General features: G+C 48.3%; 1 protein-coding gene across 20 annotated transcripts; it reads left to right on the forward strand.

Moving 5' to 3' along the window:
- The first annotated feature begins 10,141 nt into the window (after window positions 1–10,141).
- On the forward strand, window positions 10,142–17,812 carry LOC125551784 (uncharacterized). 20 transcript variants are annotated; one of them, XR_015600692.1, is made up of 7 exons: window positions 10,378–10,583; window positions 10,690–11,169; window positions 11,261–12,574; window positions 13,078–13,198; window positions 14,153–14,834; window positions 16,455–17,411; window positions 17,559–17,808. XR_015600692.1 is itself a non-coding variant. In XM_048715109.2 (3 exons), exons 1-3 carry the CDS (start codon window positions 10,271–10,273, stop codon window positions 11,841–11,843), a joined length of 525 nt encoding a protein of 174 aa, XP_048571066.1. In that variant the 5' UTR covers window positions 10,142–10,270; the 3' UTR covers window positions 11,844–12,575. The 20 variants fall into 20 exon arrangements, 1 of the variants encoding a protein (XP_048571066.1); XR_015600697.1 differs by having other exon boundaries at window positions 11,261–11,904; window positions 14,021–14,834; window positions 17,559–17,807; XR_015600695.1 differs by having other exon boundaries at window positions 11,261–11,904; window positions 17,559–17,806.
- Window positions 17,813–19,119: the final 1,307 nt, after the last annotated feature.

Here is a 19,119-nt window from a genome sequence, read left to right on the forward strand (position 1 = left end):
AAAATATAAGACATGGATCCGGGAGAGAGAGACTTGATCTATACATGTTTATTGGTTATGGGTATATGATGTTTTATTCTCCCGTTTCATCGCACGGTCATTTTTCCCTAATAATAAAGCACGGATTGACTTCATGGATTCATTGTTACAATACGCTTCTTTCCGTAACTTTATGTTTTCAGTTTGTTTCATATGGTTTGCCCGAGGTGGTGCTATTTTTCCGTATAGGCTCACGATGGTGTATGTTCGCCCAGGCTAGGCTGTAGCGAACGCACGAACCAGCCCATCCCACCAATTAAAAAAACTCTATTGCTGGGCGCTGAACTCGAACCTTGGTCTCCCAGATGTTACTGGGTTGCGCTGGCCATGCCACCAATTAAAAAAACTCTATTGTTGGACGTGCTCACCGCCTTGAGATGATTGACCATGTTCGGTGACCACTACAACCACCATTGACGAGGACGGACAGGAGGATAAACAACAACACGAATAAAATGAGTCTTATAGGATAACATGTTAAAATATAAGACATGGATCCGGGAGAGAGAGACTTGATCTATACATGTTTATTGGTTATGGGTATATGATGTTTTATTCTCCCGTTTCATCGCACGGTCATTTTTCCCTAATAATAAAGCACGGATTGACTTCATGGATTCATTGTTACAATACGCTTCTTTCCGTAACTTTATGTTTTCAGTTTGTTTCATATGGTTTGCCCGAGGTGGTGCTATTTTTCCGTATAGGCTCACGATGGTGTATGTTCGCCCAGGCTAGGCTGTAGCGAACGCACGAACCAGCCCATCCCACCAATTAAAAAAACTCTATTGCTGGGCGCTGAACTCGAACCTTGGTCTCCCAGATGTTACTGGGTTGCGCTGGCCATGCCACCAATTAAAAAAACTCTATTGTTGGACGTGCTCACCGCCTTGAGATGATTGACCATGTTCGGTGACCACTACAACCACCATTGACGAGGACGGACAGGAGGATAAACAACAACACGAATAAAATGAGTCTTATAGGATAACATGTTAAAATATAAGACATGGATCCGGGAGAGAGAGACTTGATCTATACATGTTTATTGGTTATGGGTATATGATGTTTTATTCTCCCGTTTCATCGCACGGTCATTTTTCCCTAATAATAAAGCACGGATTGACTTCATGGATTCATTGTTACAATACGCTTCTTTCCGTAACTTTATGTTTTCAGTTTGTTTCATATGGTTTGCCCGAGGTGGTGCTATTTTTCCGTATAGGCTCACGATGGTGTATGTTCGCCCAGGCTAGGCTGTAGCGAACGCACGAACCAGCCCATCCCACCAATTAAAAAAACTCTATTGCTGGGCGCTGAACTCGAACCTTGGTCTCCCAGATGTTACTGGGTTGCGCTGGCCATGCCACCAATTAAAAAAACTCTATTGTTGGACGTGCTCACCGCCTTGAGATGATTGACCATGTTCGGTGACCACTACAACCACCATTGACGAGGACGGACAGGAGGATAAACAACAACACGAATAAAATGAGTCTTATAGGATAACATGTTAAAATATAAGACATGGATCCGGGAGAGAGAGACTTGATCTATACATGTTTATTGGTTATGGGTATATGATGTTTTATTCTCCCGTTTCATCGCACGGTCATTTTTCCCTAATAATAAAGTACGGATTGACTTCATGGATTCATTGTTACAATACGCTTCTTTCCGTAACTTTATGTTTTCAGTTTGTTTCATATGGTTTGCCCGAGGTGGTGCTATTTTTCCGTATAGGCTCACGATGGTGTATGTTCGCCCAGGCTAGGCTGTAGCGAACGCACGAACCAGCCCATCCCACCAATTAAAAAAACTCTATTGCTGGGCGCTGAACTCGAACCTTGGTCTCCCAGATGTTACTGGGTTGCGCTGGCCATGCAAACTATTGACTGGCTTTGATAAAAACAAAGGTTTGACTTTAAATGAACCATATCTTATTCAGGGATGAGGGCGAGGTGCACGGAGCCGCGGACCGAGTTGGGCTAGGATGGTTTTTTCATTGAATTGATTCGGGAGCCTATAAAATACTCCCTCCGTTTCATATTAGTTGTCTCTGAAATGAATGTATGTAGATGTATTTCAATATTAGATACATCCGTTTAAGCGACAACTAATATGAAACAGAGGGAGTAGCTGACAATGGTTAGGGAGTTCAAACCCATGATTTTCCTTTTGTCCCACATCGCCTTTTTTCATCAAAGACCATCAATTTATATACGCCCAACTTGAATGAGAAAACAAGCAGCCTCAAGAATAAACAAACGAGGGTAAAATGTGGGTCTTGGTGGTATATCGCTGCACCGTAAAAAAGGAGAACTCAAGAAAGAAAGGGAGGGGGGGTGAAGAGGAGGAGCAGGAACATGCTTGTGGCTCCGGGGAAGAGAAGAGTGGGAAGTGAAGAGGAGGAGATCCCTCGACCAAGGGCTCGCCGGATGTGCTTGAATCGGCGCTAGGGAAGTGAGGAGGAGGAGCAGGCGAGCAACAAACAATGTGGCTCGACGTACGACACATGAGGGCACCTCCCGCATACTTCCTCCATCCATGTGATTTTTTTATCTGCCATTTGAATTTTTTTAGCTGGTCAGCTATCGTGTACATCCAAGTGAAGACATAAGGTCGGATGCTTGGAAGAGATAAGTCAAGATGGGTCTACGTGCTTGAGCTAAAAACATGATAGATCACTCATGGAATTCATATATGTGTACTTTATTATTTTATAATTTAATAAAAATTACTTCTAGGAACATGGATGAGATGAATAAAATGCATACTAAGAGGATGAACTAATTGCCAACTCATGCCCCATATATTGCATGTGTATTAAAATATATGGCGTTTTAAATCTAAATCTAGACCAAAAAAACAATTTATTTTTTATTCGAAGGCTTATATTTATAGTAAGGTCTAAAATGCAAATGCAATGTCTGTATAAGTGTATCTGCCACTCATCCTAATATATTCGCACATTTATAATAAGTGCATATATGATCTACCATCTACCATTTGCTTACGAATTATGACACTTATTTTTTGTTTCTTTATCGGCTTATATTTATATGGGTTCGTGAAAGGAGAATAAATACCCCCATGAAGCTACTTTAAATTTTTGCTGCATTTGTACAAGATCGGTGGTCCATTGAGATGACAATAATTTTTTTCCCACGTCTTCCTTGTGCTCGATGTTCGTTCTAGCAGGAGGAAGATGTGTGGGTTGGCTGCGGCGGTAGCAGCAGATGGGTGGGCATTATGCCATCGTCCTGTGGAGGAGATGTACAAGATGTGTGTAGTGCGTGACATATGCCGCTACGTCTTCATTGGTCATCCATTTGTCGCTTGTCACCGATGCACTCCTCTCCAGAGATACGCCAAATAAAAGCTTGCGTCACTAAGGAGGGAAAGTCTCGAGGCTATTATCAGGGCTAGAGTGTGTGATCTTCTCTCATTTCAACGCACAAGCCTTTTTCCAACCTAATAAAGGTGCATTTCTCCAATTTTTGATCCATTGATCCATATTATTATTATTATTATTTTAAGATTTTTTTACTATTTGAGATGGCACTGTTTTTTTGTGCACGCTCCTCTTCAGTATATCTATACAAAAATAATTATCCTTGGTAACGCACAAATTCCTTTTGCTATGTCTCGTCATCTTGGAATTGATTCATGAGTGGATGGCAAAGAGGAAGGCGAAGAGGAAACACAGACGAGTAGCTAAGACCGTGCGTGAATTTGTTTCCCGTTGCAACGCACGGGCATGTTTACTAGTAATAATAAAGCACAGGTTGGGTTTGTTGGGTTCACCGTCGCCGCAATTTTATAGAAACGTCCTTGCCTTTTTCTGTATTCAACTCACAGTCCTTTCTATAGAGGATATGTAGAAAATGTTTCCTTTATTCAAAAGAGACCCTGTGTTTTGGTATATTCAACCCACAGTCCTTTTTAATTGAGAAAACGCCAGAGCTCCTTTGATCAGAGGAGGGGTGAGGCGGAGGGTAGCCAGGCGCGGGGGAGAGTGGAGAGGCCGGCAGCAGCTGTCGGGAGGCTCGCCGGGACGGTAGCAAGGTGGCCACCACGGTGTATGAAGCGGCATGCAGCGCGCACACGAGGTTGGCCGGGAGGAGGCATTGTGCAGAGAGCTAAAAGGAGAGCGAGCGGTGTCGTGGTGATCTCGCCGGCGAGCGACGGGAGGATGACGGCGAGCTGAACCGAAGGAGGGCGAGGTCTCCACGTTACTTTAAGTGCAAAACAGAGAAACACACACACCCAGGCAGGAGCACGGGCTCTCCTCCTCGCGTATGGGTACAGTGCCGCCACCGCCGCCATGCGCGGCCGTGCGGAGCGGATGCCGTGATGGCGAGGCGGCCCTATGTCACCGCGGTAGTGCAAGGCACCACCGCGTGACTGCCAGTTGGCTGTGCCAAGCGTGAGTGCGTACATGTGACAGCTGTAAGTGTGTGTGTGGCCGGAGTGAGCCAGAGGGGACGTGGGGTACTTAACCCCGCGAGAGCATTGTAGCAAACGGGCTGTCATTTCAGTAAACTGATATTCTCTCCCACCTTTCTCTCTCTCTCTCTCTCTCTCTCTCGCTCACCCCTTTCTCAAGCCAACCTCATCCCCCTTTCCCTCACCTACCGTCGCTGGTCCTCCCTGATCTAGATCGGGGCGTGACATTTGGTTATCAGAGGCACCGAATCCTGCTAAAAAATTTCTCCGCTGCTTCCACAATCTCTTGGCCTTGATCCGTAACACCCACCGCCGCGGGTGCGAGTTGCTCCGGCAAATCGCCCAAAATACCCGGCGGGGTTGGATCGGCTCGGAGCGGAACAATGGCGCCGTCCAAACCCTCGGTTCAGACGAGACAGCTGCTGTCCGCCATGGACGACAACACCAGCACGCTCAAGGCGCTCATGGAGACTGTCCTCTCGCGTCTCGATGAGCAGAAGGCCGACAGCGAGAAGCGACTCGAGGTTCAGGCCGCCTTCAACGCGCAGGTCGCACAAGATCTGCGGGCGCTGTCCAAGCAAGTGGATCTCACCCAGGCCGACGTCGACGAGACGCGCAAGGCGCTCGAGAGATCGCCGTCGCCGCGCGGATCGGGACGGGGCGACGTCCTCAACCCGTCCCCACCTCCACCCCCTCTACGCCCTCCACCGGTCCACCAGCAACAGCAGGGACCGCCACCGTCCCCACGCCTCCCCGATCAGCGCCCGCCTCTGCTTCAGGCGCCGCACCAACAGCAGAGCGAGCCGCATCTCTACCAACACCACGACACCTACATCAAGCCGCCCAAGCACGATTTTCTGCGCTTCGACGGCACGGCGCCGTACCTCTGGCTGGATCGCTGCCGCGCCTACTTCGACCTCTACCGCGTACCGCCGTCGAGCTGGGTGACCACAACGATGCTGTACATCGAGGGCCAGGCGGCTCACTGGCTGCAGCCATTTCGTCAAACACACAGTGGCCTGGGCTGGGAGGTGTTCCGCGCAGCGATCATCGAGGAATTCGGTGTTGACGAGTTCGAGCTGGAGATGCACAAGCTTCTCCAACTCCGGCAGAGCGGCACCGCCAGCGAGTACCGCCAGGTGTTCGGCAGCCACATGTACCACCTCCTGGCGCTCGACCCGTCGCTGTCCCCAAAGTTCTTCATCACACAGTTCTTGTTGGGCCTCAAGGACGAACTGCGCACCGCGGTGTGTCTTCAAGCCCCCACCAGCATCACGCGCGCGTCCATCCTTGCTCGCATCCAAGAAGAGGAGTTGATCACGCCACGAGCGCGGCCGCGACCACAACCCCAAGGCCGCCCACCTCCAGCGCCACCAGCACGCCCGGCGCCGCGCCGCGCCAACAGCCCGACGACTACGCGCGCGAGCGCCAACTCAAAGAATTTCGTCGCGCCAACGGTCTCTGCTTCAAGTGCGGCGACCGGTACAGCCATGAGCACCGCTGCAATCCGCAAGCGCAGCTGCTTACGATCCAGGTTGGCGCGTTTGGCGAGGTGCTCATTGATGACGCCGTGCACGCTCTCGACTTGCCCGACGCTCCGGAGCATGCCGTTCCCCCTCCAGAGTGCTGCACCATCTCTGCACACGCGCCGGACGGCTCGGAAGCGCCCAACACCATTCGTCTCCGCGCCCTGGTGGGCAACCAGGTGATGCTGTTGCTGCTGGACTCTGGAAGCACGCACAGCTTCGTCAACAAATCCTTCGTCGAACGTGTCGGCGCTGAGACCCAGGAGATCGCTATCCTGGACGTGCATGTGGCGAACGGCGATCGCCTCACCTGCTCGCGCCAAGTCCCAGAGCTCAAGTGGTGGATGCAGGGCCATACATTTTCAACGCCGATGTACGAGCTCGACACCGGCGCCTACGACGGCATTCTAGGCATGGATTGGCTGGAGAAAAACAGCCCAATGACATGTCATTGGCAAGAGAAGTTCATCTCCTTCCTCCACGACAGCGAGTTGGTCACCCTGCAAGGTGTTCGACCCAAGACAACACCAACGCTCACGGCCGTTCAGCCGGCCGAGCTCTGCAAGCTGATCGCAGGTAATGACATCTGGGCTATGGCCATGGTGGAAATGCAACCCCCCAGACCCAAGTCGCGCATTCCTTCGCAGACGCCGATCAACGACTTATTGGAGGAGTTTGCTGATGTCTTCACCACGCCTACTGGTCTGCCCCCTCATAGGCAGTACGATCATGCAATCACACTGGAAGAAGGAGCTCAGCCTACAAACACTCGACCCTACCGTTACTCGCCACTGCAGAAAGATGAAATAGAGCGCCAAGTGAAGGAAATGCTCGATGCCGGCGTGATCACACACTCTGTCAGTCCGTACGCTGCTCCGGTGCTGTTAGTAGGGGTGGACTAACGAGCAGCTCGGCTTGTTAAGCTCGTACTCGTTAAGCTCGCGCTCGTTAAGGCTCGGCTCGTTAAGCTCGTTAAGATTAACGAGCAGAAAACTCTGCTCGGCTCGGCTCGTTTGAAGCTCGTTAAGCTCGTGAGCGCTCGCGAGCGCTTGTTAACAGATTATAATGTGTTACCATATACATGCTGAATGTCTAGGTATGGTTTTCAAGATGAAATATGGTGACTATAAAAAGAAATGAAGTAGTTTGTTGCCTCATATGTCGATTAGATAAATAGATGGGTTGAGGTGCTACAAAAAGTTTGTCACGTCAGATAAAAATATGTATTGTGTTGTTACAAACGAGCTTAACGAGCTACTCGTGAAACTCGTTAGCTCGCTCGTTAAACTCGTTAATATTAACGAGCTAAAATCAATGATTGGCTCTGTTCATTAAGAAGCGAGCTACGAGCTTAACGAGCCGAACTATCGAGCGCTCATTAAGCTCGCGAGCTACGAGCTTTTGGTCCAGCCCTAGCTGTTAGTGAAGAAAAAGGATGGGACATGGCGGTTCTGTGTCGACTACCGGCGCCTGAACGACATCACAGTGAAGAACAAGTTTCCGTTGCCGATCGTGGATGAGCTCCTCGACGAGCTAGCCGGTGCTGCCTTCTTCTCCAAGCTCGATCTGCAGGCAGGGTATCACCAAATCCGAATGTTGGAAGAGGACGAACACAAGACTGCATTCAAAACCCACCACGGGCATTTTCAGTTTCGCGTGATGCCGTTCGGCCTGACAAATGCGCCTGCAACATTTCAATGCCTGATGAACGCGATCTTCGCCAAGTATACCCGTAAGTTTGTCATAATTTTTCTTGACGACATTCTGTTTTTCAGTGAGACGTGGGAAGAGCACCTGGAGCATCTCCGGCTCATCCTGAGCCTGCTCCGCGAGCACCAGCTCTATGCCAAGATGTCGAAGTGTTCCTTCGCCCAAGACCACATCGATTACCTTGGCCACGTCATCTCCAAGGAAGGTGTCGCAACAGATGTAGAGAAGACAGAAGCCATGGCTCAGTGGCCTACACCAACAAATGCAACAGAGTTGCGCACATTCTTGGGGCTCACTGGCTACTATCGCAAGTTTGTGCCCCACTACGGGATCATTGCAAAGCCCCTCACACTGCAGCTCACCAAGAAGGGTTTCGAGTGGCCAGAGACTGTGCAACACGCCTTCGACACACTCAAGCAGGCGATGGTGACCACGGCAGTGCTCGCCCTCCCAGACTTCGACAAGCCCTTCGTGATTGAGACGGACGCTTGCGACACGGGGATTGGAGCAGTGCCGGTACAAGAAGGCCACCCCATCGCTTACTACAGCAAAGCGTTGGGAGTGAAGAACCAGAAATTGTCAACATATGAGAAGGAGTTCCTGGCAGTTATGATGGCGGTGGACAAGTGGCGTGCTTATCTTCAATGCGGGCCGTTCACAATCCTCACAGATCACAAAAGTTTGTGCTCTCTCGGCGATCAGCAGCTGGTGACTGACGTCCAGCGCCGTGCCATGTCAAAGCTGGTTGGACCGCAGTTCAAGTTTCAGTATAAGCGCGACATCGACAATGGAGCTACAGACGCGCTCTCCCGCGTGGGCAGCCACTTTAGCGCCAACGCCCTGTCTCTGTGTCAGCCCGCGTGGATCCAGGAAGTGGCCAATTCCTACGCCACTGATCCAGACGCGCAAGAACGACTGCAACAGCTTGCGCTGCACAGCCCAGATGATGACGAGTACGAGCTGTACCGGGGCCTCATTCGGCGTCAGGGCCGACTGTGGATCAGCGCAAACACCGCTCTACGCACAAAGCTCATCAGCGCGATGCATGACAGCGCCGTAGGAGGCCACTCCGGAGCAACGGCCACCTACCACCGAGTCAAGAAGGTGTTTGAGTGGAAAGGACTGAAACAAGATGCCGACGAGTTCGTGCGCCAGTGCCAGGTTTGTCAGCAAGCCAAGCATGAACTTCGCAAGCCTGCGGGCAAACTGGCACCTCTACCGATCCCCTCCGCACCCTGGCAGGAGCTGACCATGGATTTTGTTGAGGGACTGCAAACGTCAGAAGGCTACGATACAATCATGGTGGTGGTTGACCGTTTCACCAAGTTCGCTCACTTCGTGCCCTTGCGGCACCCGTTCACGGCAACACAGGTGGCATGCGTGTTCTGGGACAACGTTGTCAAGCTCCACGTCATTCCCAAGTCCATCGTCAGCGACCGCGACAAGATCTTCACCAGTGCGCTGTGGCGCGAACTACTTGCCGGCGCGGGCACCAAGCTCCTCTACTCCACAGCATACCACCCCCAGACGGATGGCCAGAGCGAGCGTGTCAATCAGTGCATGGAGATGTACTTGCGCTGTGCCGTGCACGACACTCCCAAGCAATGGCGCCGTTGGCTTCCCGCTGCTGAATTCTGGTACAATTCCTCCTTTCATTCCTCACTGGGTTGCTCTCCCTTCAAAGCGCTGTACGGAGTCGAAGCCAACGAAGGGAGCATGGCCACCTGGCCGGCATCCCAACCAGCCTTGCCGGACGGGGAGCAGTGGGACTGGTCTTTGTATCAGGAAAACTTGCATGCACATCTGGCACGCGCGCAAGTCAAGCACAAGAAGTTCGCGGATCTGAATCGAACAGAGCGGGCGTTTCAGGTCGGGGAGCGGGTTCTTCTGAAACTGCAACCATATGTTCAGAAGTCTATGGCGAGCCGCCCCTACCCAAAGCTGGCGTTCAAGTTCTTTGGCCCTTTCCCTGTCATCGCCAGAATTGGACCTACAGCATACAAACTGGACCTCCCTACCGACAGTAAAATCCATCCTGTGTTTCACGTCTCGCAGTTGAAGCCTTTCACCCCCAACTACAGTCCGGTGTTCTCTGAACTTCCGGTCACTACGGATCTGTCCACTCAGGAGACAATACCAGTGAAGATACTTGATTGCAGAATGATGAAGAAAGGCAGCACACCCGTGGTTCAACTACAAATAGCCTGGGACACATTTCCTCCGATGATCATCTGGGAAGATTACGACGTGCTCCGCCGACGATACCCGCACGCAAGCATCTGGGAAGACGACGCAACAGTAGAAGAAGGGCGTTCTCAAGGAGGGGAGAATGTCACCGCGGCGGTGCAAGGCACCACCGCGTGACTGCCAGTTGGCTGTGCCAAGCGTGAGTGCGTGCGTGTGACAGCTGTAAGTGTGTGTGTGACAGCTGTAAGTGCAAAACAGAGAAACACACACACCCAGGCAGGAGCACGGGCTCTCCTCCTCGCGTATGGGTACAGTGCCGCCACCGCCGCCATGCGCGGCCGTGCGGAGCGGATGCCGTGATGGCGAGGCGGCCCTACCACTGGCGGCGCTCCCCCCGGGCCAGGCCCACCCCCCGCACCACCAGCTCGATCTCCTATTTCCTTCCCAATGTCCAGCACAGCCCGCCCTCCTCTCTGGCTTCTGGCATGGAAAACCTTCCTCTCCGACTTTCGGCCTCTCCCCGACCTCTGGCCGGTGCTGCAGGAGGTACACAACACCCACCTCCATGCCATTGCAACTTCCAGCCGCGACGTCCATCGCCTTCTCTAGATTCAGCGGCTATCTGCACAGCTGCACGCCAGCTGTTCGGTCAATTGACCCAACAGACAGGAGGTAATTTTCTGTTTTTTTTGTTACTTTGGTGTTCCATCCATCACTAATATGAAAGTCTTCGTTCATATACTACTCATGTTCTGTATATTCTGATTGATTATATTAGCCTAGAGAATGGAGAGCAAGAGGAGATGTTGTCTTTGGCACCATACTGAACTATTGAGGCAGCAGGAAGATGAGTGTATCGTGCAAGAGGAGATCCTGGCCGCCGTCCTGTGCCTCGGCGACCAGTACGATCACGTCCTCACGTGCCTCCTCCTGGCTGATCCGATGCCAGCAACTGTCATCTTCCCAAAATTTAAATGGACACTTGGATGTTCTTATTATTTTTCTTCTGAAATGAACATAGCTGTGAATTTTTTCTTGGGTGGAATCAAATTCTGATGGAATTTACAATATACTCTGTATTGTTGTTTTTTAGGTCTTACACATCTCGTGTACCCAGGGTCATCCACACCCGTTTTGAACGTTCATTAGATGTTTATCGGCTAGCTGGGGAGGCATGAATAATCTTTAAAAGACCATGTTTGTACTGTTAAACACATGCTCCAGAAATGCTATACATGTTCTCTTCTTTGTTCTTTTGGTAATCTACTTCATCACTGACTCAATTGTTGGTTCAACCAGTCTTTGTGGATTCAGTTCTTGATATTAGCAAATATTTTTCTGACCGGCAGGTGCATGTGAGTTACAAGGCAACATTGAGAACACAAAAGCCAGTATGTTTGAGCTATGGGCACAAGCTAGGGGCAGTACCTCCCGGCTGCCCCAGCACTTAAGGCGACTGTCCAATTCCACTTTCATCCATGGAGGCTGTGGTTTAGTTCTCAGGTTTGGCAGCCTTTTCTCTCTACGACTAAGTGTTTTAGTCCTGTCAAATGAAGCAGTGGTGTTTTTGCAACATAGAACAGATATATAAGGTGCTTCCAATTTCTAAATCCCAGAATTGGTGAGACCTTAGTTAGTTTGGACTCATAGCAATGTGTCAATTCAAAATAGAGCCTTGTCATTTTCACGACGGCATGGACGTATATCATATGTTCTCTTGTGTTGTATTTTGGTTTAAAAAAATAAAATAGGAGAGGAACAGAGAGCAAAGAGATAGAGAGAGCAGAGAGAGAGGCACACATCACTGAACCCTTTGGATTCTAATGCAAGGTTGAATAATTTTTTGCGTTCTAACTCTCTGGGATAATATGCAGTTTTTTGGCTTATCGTTGTGCCTCAAGTTTCCGACATCGCGTGGCTGTACACCAATGACTTTCGCCGATAATCCGTCTGCTCGTACTCGACCGTTCACCGGAACTTTGTGTGACCTGAGGTACACCACATGTACTCATTACAAGATGATCTTCAGGAAAGACAATAATTACAAGTAGCGATCAAAGGAGATAAAGCTAGCTAAATTTTTATCTAGGAAGAACAACTGCTGTATGACAGAAAAATATAAGAAAAGATAAACTAATATCATGGTGATGGCATTACTTGACTATTTTGGAAGTAGCAATCAAAGGTGATAATGGTAGCTAATTTTTTATATAGGAAGAACAGCTGTTGTGACAGAGAAACGAAAGCTAAATATAAAAGTATATACCTGTTTGTGTCTGTCAATTTAATTGTCATGAGTATTTCAAAATCATTCTTCTTACTTCTTCAGATAATACACTATGTACTACTTTTGTTCAGGTATATACTACTTTTTATCATTTTTACTTTTTCTAACCGGATGCATGCATGCTTGTCCTCATAGGTTTCCCTTGGTTCAGTACTCAATTTTTTTGGTGTATACTTTCTCCTCATCAGTGAAGTATATGTACGACAAGACAGAAAGAAACATATACTGCTGATCGATACTGAAATATCATATGGAAGATAGCCCTCTCTTCTATACCCCTTTGTGAAAAGTAGTATACTATCATTTGAAAAGAAAGCACACCATATACTCCTTTCTGATAATGAGTATACACTGATCGTTATTTCCAGTGTCATAGGTATATACTCTGAGAATAGTTGTATATATCTGTTTTGAAAATATAGTATGTATATACTCCTTGCAAACTACTCCATATCATTTAAGCGTTTTTACATAAGACTGTCCGTCTAGATACAATAACTAATTAGTATTTTAATAACTTGAATTGCATGGCTTGAGCTCTGTGCTGGGGTCTTCTCTTATGTATGAGTGCACCATGTGCGGATTAAATTTTTTGGGGTCTTCTAACTCTCTGGGACAATTTGCATCTTTATTTGTGCTAATTGGCAAGGTGCATGAATAATGATTTATCTAGGGTTTTTGCTTAATGGAAAGGCCTTTTCAGTTAAAAAAAACCCTACTGATTTGATCAACAGAGCATGCCTCTGTTTTTAAATAGCAGTAGTTCCTTTGACCTTCTCCTTATTTAATTGACTATTTTGGTCTCAAGATCCAATAGCCTTGCTGTTAGTTAATGCTCTATTTATATTTTCTTCCAACAAAACAAATGTATGTTTACAGGAAAAAAGTCGCCATTTCCAGCAAAAACAATGGCCTGCTGTCGCCAGGTCGCAACAAAAGTTTTGGCCGGTCCCATAAGAAAAATAGTTCCAGCAAAAAAAGATTGTTGTTGCGGTCACAGGTACTATATGGTTTCACTCTACGCCTCTGTAGTTATTTGGCTGAAGATGTGCATTACTGTTGGCTGTGATAATACATATAGTAAGATTGCATGTTATACCAGCTTAGCAGAACTTCACGGAAATTTGCTAGAGGAGTTGCAACAGCCTTGATCAAATATTATTTTCATTATTCCTTCTTGGTTTTAGACAATAACAGTAGATAATCTTCATCGAAATTTGCTAGAGAAGTTGCAACAGCTTTGATCAAATATTATTTTTATTATTCCTTCTTGGCTTTAGACAATAAAGTAGAGAACCAAAATCCTTCTACTGTATGTGTACCTGTAATAGAGAAAAGTCACTCTGTCTTTATCATGCCAATAGGCCAATGTGCCCAGAAATTAGACAACAGGGGGAATTAGCTAGTCACCGGCTCTGAAAGCATAAAAAACAATTCAGTATTTAGGCGACTACTCAATTTTGAAGAGCTACTTCTTCAAAAAAGATAGATACGTGAGCTTTTTCTAAACTGTAGGATATCATAGTCTGCTCTGCTAGCTGTAAATTGTAGGGGATTAGTGTAGCTTAATGCCGTTGTTGAACTGAGTTAGCAAGTATATGTTGCTTTTTGTTAGGAAAGTGAAAAAGAAACTCTTTGATGTCGGGCCTATCCCTGTGGTAGTGACAACTTTTTAATTTACTCACAAGCGTCAAATATTTTGTGATGAGAGAAGTTGGTGAGTACCTAATAGGTTTGAGGCGTTATTTTCATTTGCTATGCTCGACAACCATGAAAAAGTTGGGATTGCAGCAATCATGCTAAATCTATTCAAGTGTGTTAGTTTTACGCGGACGCGGCGATTTGGTGCCCGAGCCCAGATGCACCCGAAATCGTCGGCGTCTGTTCGTGGCTTGGGATACTCAAAATTCGCTCTGACGCATCTGACGCGGAGTGTGGGAAAATGGGTGTGCAGTGGAATACGGCAGCGAACAGTAGCGCATTCGTGGGCACAGAACGTACGGGCGTCTGAGCCGTGGCTCAGAACTTGTACTGATCCGTCTGGGAAACATGTCGAGGGCTTCGGGACGGGGCGGTTTGACGAGCAATGAGATCGAGCGCTGGTGGGAGGTACCTCACGGTAATGGCGGGCGCGGCGGAGCGGCGCTGGATGCCGATGGCATGGAGTTCCTGCTGGAGCCAGGCTACCGGTGAGTTTCCCTCTGGATTTTCGTGCTTCGATGGATTCCCCGCCGCAGCCGCTTATTCTGTTGTGGTTCCCACTCATGGAGGAGTTCGCGGACAGCTTGAAGCAGCCAAATCCGGACACTCTAGGGTTCCTCCGTCCATCCATGGCCACTGGGCTGCATCGCCGCCGACGCCGTCGCCACCGCCCCATCGCCGTCGACCCTGACGCCACCGCTGCTCTCTAGATCTCAGTCTCGCCGGCGCTCCTCTCTGCCTTGGGCCCCTGTACTGGACAGCTGCTCGCCGGTGTCGTCTTTCTCCTGTACTGGACAGCTGCTCGCCGGTGTCGTCTTTCTCCTGTATTGGTCGGCGGCATCTCGTTCTCCTGTACTGGTCGGCAGCATCTCGTTCTCCTGTACTGGTCGTCTGCACGAGATCTCTAGTCCGGCAGCCTCCACCAGACACCACGGGTAACTAATCCAGTTCCCTAATCTTCTTTTCCATGGATTCATGATCCAGAGTGTTGATGCTTGTTGTGAAATTCCCAATATTTCTATCATGTTGATCTTTAATTGTTGGAACGTGCAAGTATACTATCTTCTCTTGGTTCGGTCCAAAATCATACAAGTAGATTTAGACAGGTTCCTGTAACATGTCATTTGGACATCAATCATACTCCCTCCGTCCCAAAATAAAAGATCATTTTTTACATTAACATAGTGTCAAAAATGAACTCTTATTTTGGGATGGAGAGAATACTTGTTTCTTTGTCAGTATCGTGTTATTAGATTAGCACAAGTTTCTTAATTTCCATGCAACGTTATTGGATAATTTATCTGTTATTAGGAGGCAAATCAGTGCATAAGCACTTATCTGGGCATCACCAACAGTATAGAAGCCAATACTATTTTCTTGTGCTTTCCGCATCACAATACAATAAAAGTCTGGGATACAATAGGTTACATCTTGATGTTTTCTCTAGTAATTAGTGGACATATTAATCCTAAGCATGTCCCTATTAAAATTACACTTGAAAATAAATGATAAATGCAGAGGGTAAATTGTACAATGAAGATCAAATTGGCCATGGAGTGATCATACTTTCATTCATGAAAGAAGGCAATGTTTTCCACTTCACATCTAGTTAGATTTTTATATCGACAAGATTCTTTGCCGTTTTTTCATGTCTACTACGCCCTCCTTCCCATAATATAAGAATGTTTTTTTACACTAGTGTGGTGTAAAAACACTCTTATATTATGAGACAGAGGGAGTAGATGATATCTGTTGGTCAGCTATATATGCATGCTTTTCTTTACAGTGGCCAAGTTATGATAGGGAATGTTCAGAATTTATGCATACGGAATTGTAGCATACCTGAACTTAAGATGGCAACGGCACTAAAGGTAAAAGAAATTGTAAGATTGCCCATTTGCAAAAAACAAAAAACCAATCAATCAGCATCACAACTTGCTGCTACATGAACTTTGAGTACTACTCTGCAGTAGGATGCCCTTTTTGTCATCAGAGGACATACACATGCATATATTTACAGTTGCTGCTCGTCTGGCTGTGCCGTGGCTAGTTGATAAAAGAAAGCATGTGCAAAATTAACACTCATTAGCAACCAGTAAGAAGAGAGTGCAGGTGTTGTTGTTCTAGGTCCTTCAGTTTTTTCTTCTTCCTTGGTACTGATGAGGGGTAATAATGCCTTACGATCTCACATATTACCTATCTCTTAACTTTTTCTCACACATTTCCTTGTGTTGATCCTTGTGCTCCATGAGTCAATTTCTACTAGATTATGTAATCTGTTTACTGCTACATGTCTTTGTTCAGTGCTCCATGGTTGGATGCACTTGGCAGTAGTACTATACTAGGCTTCAGATCAATCAGTTTAGGAATTTGGTAAAAAATGCTTTTTTTTGTTAATTTTGATTAATTTTACCAACCTTGATAAATTTTCTTTTTTGTTAAGTTTGCTACTGGTATTTCTCTGTGTCGTCATGGCAGTTTGAATTGACATATGCACTGAATTGAATTTACATTTCCAATCTGACATGTTTTACATCATGCTTCTTTACTTCAAGGCATGTGCTACACTTCAGCCGACTCATTCGGAGGTATTGTTGTATGTGAATTGGAAATCAGAAGTTGCGAAGCGCCATCAATGCTGCTTTGGAGCATCGCCGCTACTCCTGCCATGCCGGCGATTTGCAACATGGCGGATGTTGTGGTGACAGATGCAGCAGAGATGCCGTGGTGCCCCTCTGCTTTTCAACATGTCGCATGTTGCGCCAGGGTGCGGTGGTGGTGGTAGGTGCCGCCCTCCAGGATGCATCACTCCTCGCAGGAATGGCTTACAGCGGTCGTTGCCGTGGCACTGCTTTGCAGCATCAGTGGTGGTCGTGCTGGCTGGCAGAATCGCGGTGGGCGATGTCTGTGTGCGGGCCCACCAGGCATGTGGCAATTGCACGCGGCACTTGATTCTACATTAAAAATTACTCCCTCCATCCCGAAAAACATGTCGTAGCGCTGTTTTTACAATTTATCCCTTGTTGTTTTCCTGACCAAACCCGCGGTCCTCTCTCTCCTTCCCCACTCTTCTTCGACGCCAGCTGATTTGGTCGTGCCCGCCCCCGCCCACGGCCCCGCTGCCTTGCTCCCCCTCCCACCGCCCCACGCCGCTCCCCCCTCCCCGGTACCCCATGCCTGCGCCTCGTTTCCCTCCCCTTCGCCCGCCGCATCGTTCCCCTCTGCTACCACCCTTCAAGGTTCAATTTTTGGAGACCACTGTCCGGAGTCGACCAACTCCTCGACTTGGACCACGAAGCTCGCCCCCTCCATGGACGCCATTGACCTGAGCACTAGAAAGCACGGGTGCACCTTCTCCACTCCACGGACGGCTACGCGCTTAAGGTGGAGGAGCTCACCGTGTTCAAAAAGGTGGAGGAGCTCACCGCCGAACTCGCCGGAGTGGTGCTCGCCGTCGGCCCCGCGCATCCGGGCCCGTCGCCGCCGCCGCCGCCAAAGACCACCTCTTCAAGGTATCAGACGCACCCACCATTCTGCCATTTCAGTTTTCAGAGAGACCATATGCAGGGCATCAGATGCATATCTAATTTTGAATTTCTGCTCTGTTTGTCAAACCACTTTCAGCTCTGTTTACTTTCAGCTCTGTTTGTCTCTCTCAGGGGTCGCAGGACCACCCGGGCCTGGTCACCATCTCCATGGAGGAGATCCTGCAGTTCGCGGCGTCCATTGGTGGCGCCATCAGGACACCCACGTTGTCACACCCTCGATGCGACTAGCTCCCACGTGTCGAGGCACGACTTAGAGGCATAATCGCATTGAAGGCATATGTCGCAAGTTAGGCAATCTTCACAACATCCCATGATAATAATAAAGGGGAGATAACATAGTTGGCTTACACTCGCCACGTCAATCAAGTACATAAATAACATTACATCATTCAAACACTCATGGCCTGACTACGGCGCCAAAATAAAACAGAACCCAACATGCGACACGGTCCCAATCACCCCCAACTGGGCACCACTACTGATCATCGGGAAAGGAAACATAGTAACGTTGAGAGTCTTCGTCGAACTTCCACTTGAGCTCATACGCGTCTCCTGGAGCGGAATCATCAGGCCCTGCATCTGGTGTAATAGTAATCTGTGAGCCACAGAGACTCAGCAATCTCGCACCCTCGTGATCAAGACTATTTAAGCTTATAGGTATGGCAAGGTAAAAATAAGTGGAACTGCAGCAAGCGACTAGTAAGTATGGTGGCTAACTTATTAGCAAAAGAGAGCGAGAAGAGGAGGCAAAGCGCGAGCGTGAAACTAGAGAGCAACCTGCGCAAACATTACTCCAACACCGTGTCCACTTCCCGGACTCCGCCGAGAAGAGGCCATCACGGTAACACACTCAGTTGATTCATTTTAATTAATTAAGGTTCAAGTTATCTACAACCTGACATTAACAAATTCCCATCTGCCCATAACCGCGGGCACGGCTTTCGAAAGTTCAATCCCTGCAGGGGAGTCCCAACTTAGCCCATGACAAGCTCTCACGGTCAACGAAGGAATAGACCTCCTCCCAAGACGTTCCGATCAGACTCGGTATCTCGGTAATTCAAGACAACTCCGACAATGGTAAAACAAGTCCAGCAACACCGCCCGCTGTGCCGACAAATCCCGATAGGAGCTGCACATATCTCGTTCTCAGGGCACACCGGATAAGCTAAGCGTACGGGAGCCAACGTAACCCAAGTTGCCAAGGGACGGCCCCGCACGGTGCTCTAGGTTGGACCAACACTCAGAGAAGCACTGGCCCCGGGGGGGGGGGGTTAAAATAATGATGACCCTTGAGTCCGCGAAACCCAAGGGAAAAGGCTAGGTGGCAAATGGTAAAACCAAGGTTGGGCATTGCTGGAGGATTTTTATTCAAGGCGGACTGTCAAGGGGTTCCCATTATAACCCAACCGCGTAAGGAACGCAAAATCCGGGAACATAACACCGATATGACGGAAACTAGGGGCGACAAGAGTGGAACAAAACACTAGGCGAGAGGCCGAGCCTTCCACCCTTTACCAAGTATATAGATGCATTAAGATAACAAGATAATATAATGATATCCCAACAAGTAAATAAATGTTCCAACGAGGAACGGCCTCCAATCTTCACCTGCAACTAGCAACGCTATAAGAGGGGCTGAGCGAAGCGGTAACATAGCCAATCAACGGTTTGC

The sequence above is a fragment of the Triticum urartu genome, chromosome 4A (genome assembly GCF_056163025.1).
Source record: "Triticum urartu cultivar PI428250 chromosome 4A, HENAU_Tu73, whole genome shotgun sequence".
In the NCBI taxonomy this organism is placed as follows: Eukaryota; Viridiplantae; Streptophyta; class Magnoliopsida; order Poales; family Poaceae; genus Triticum; species Triticum urartu.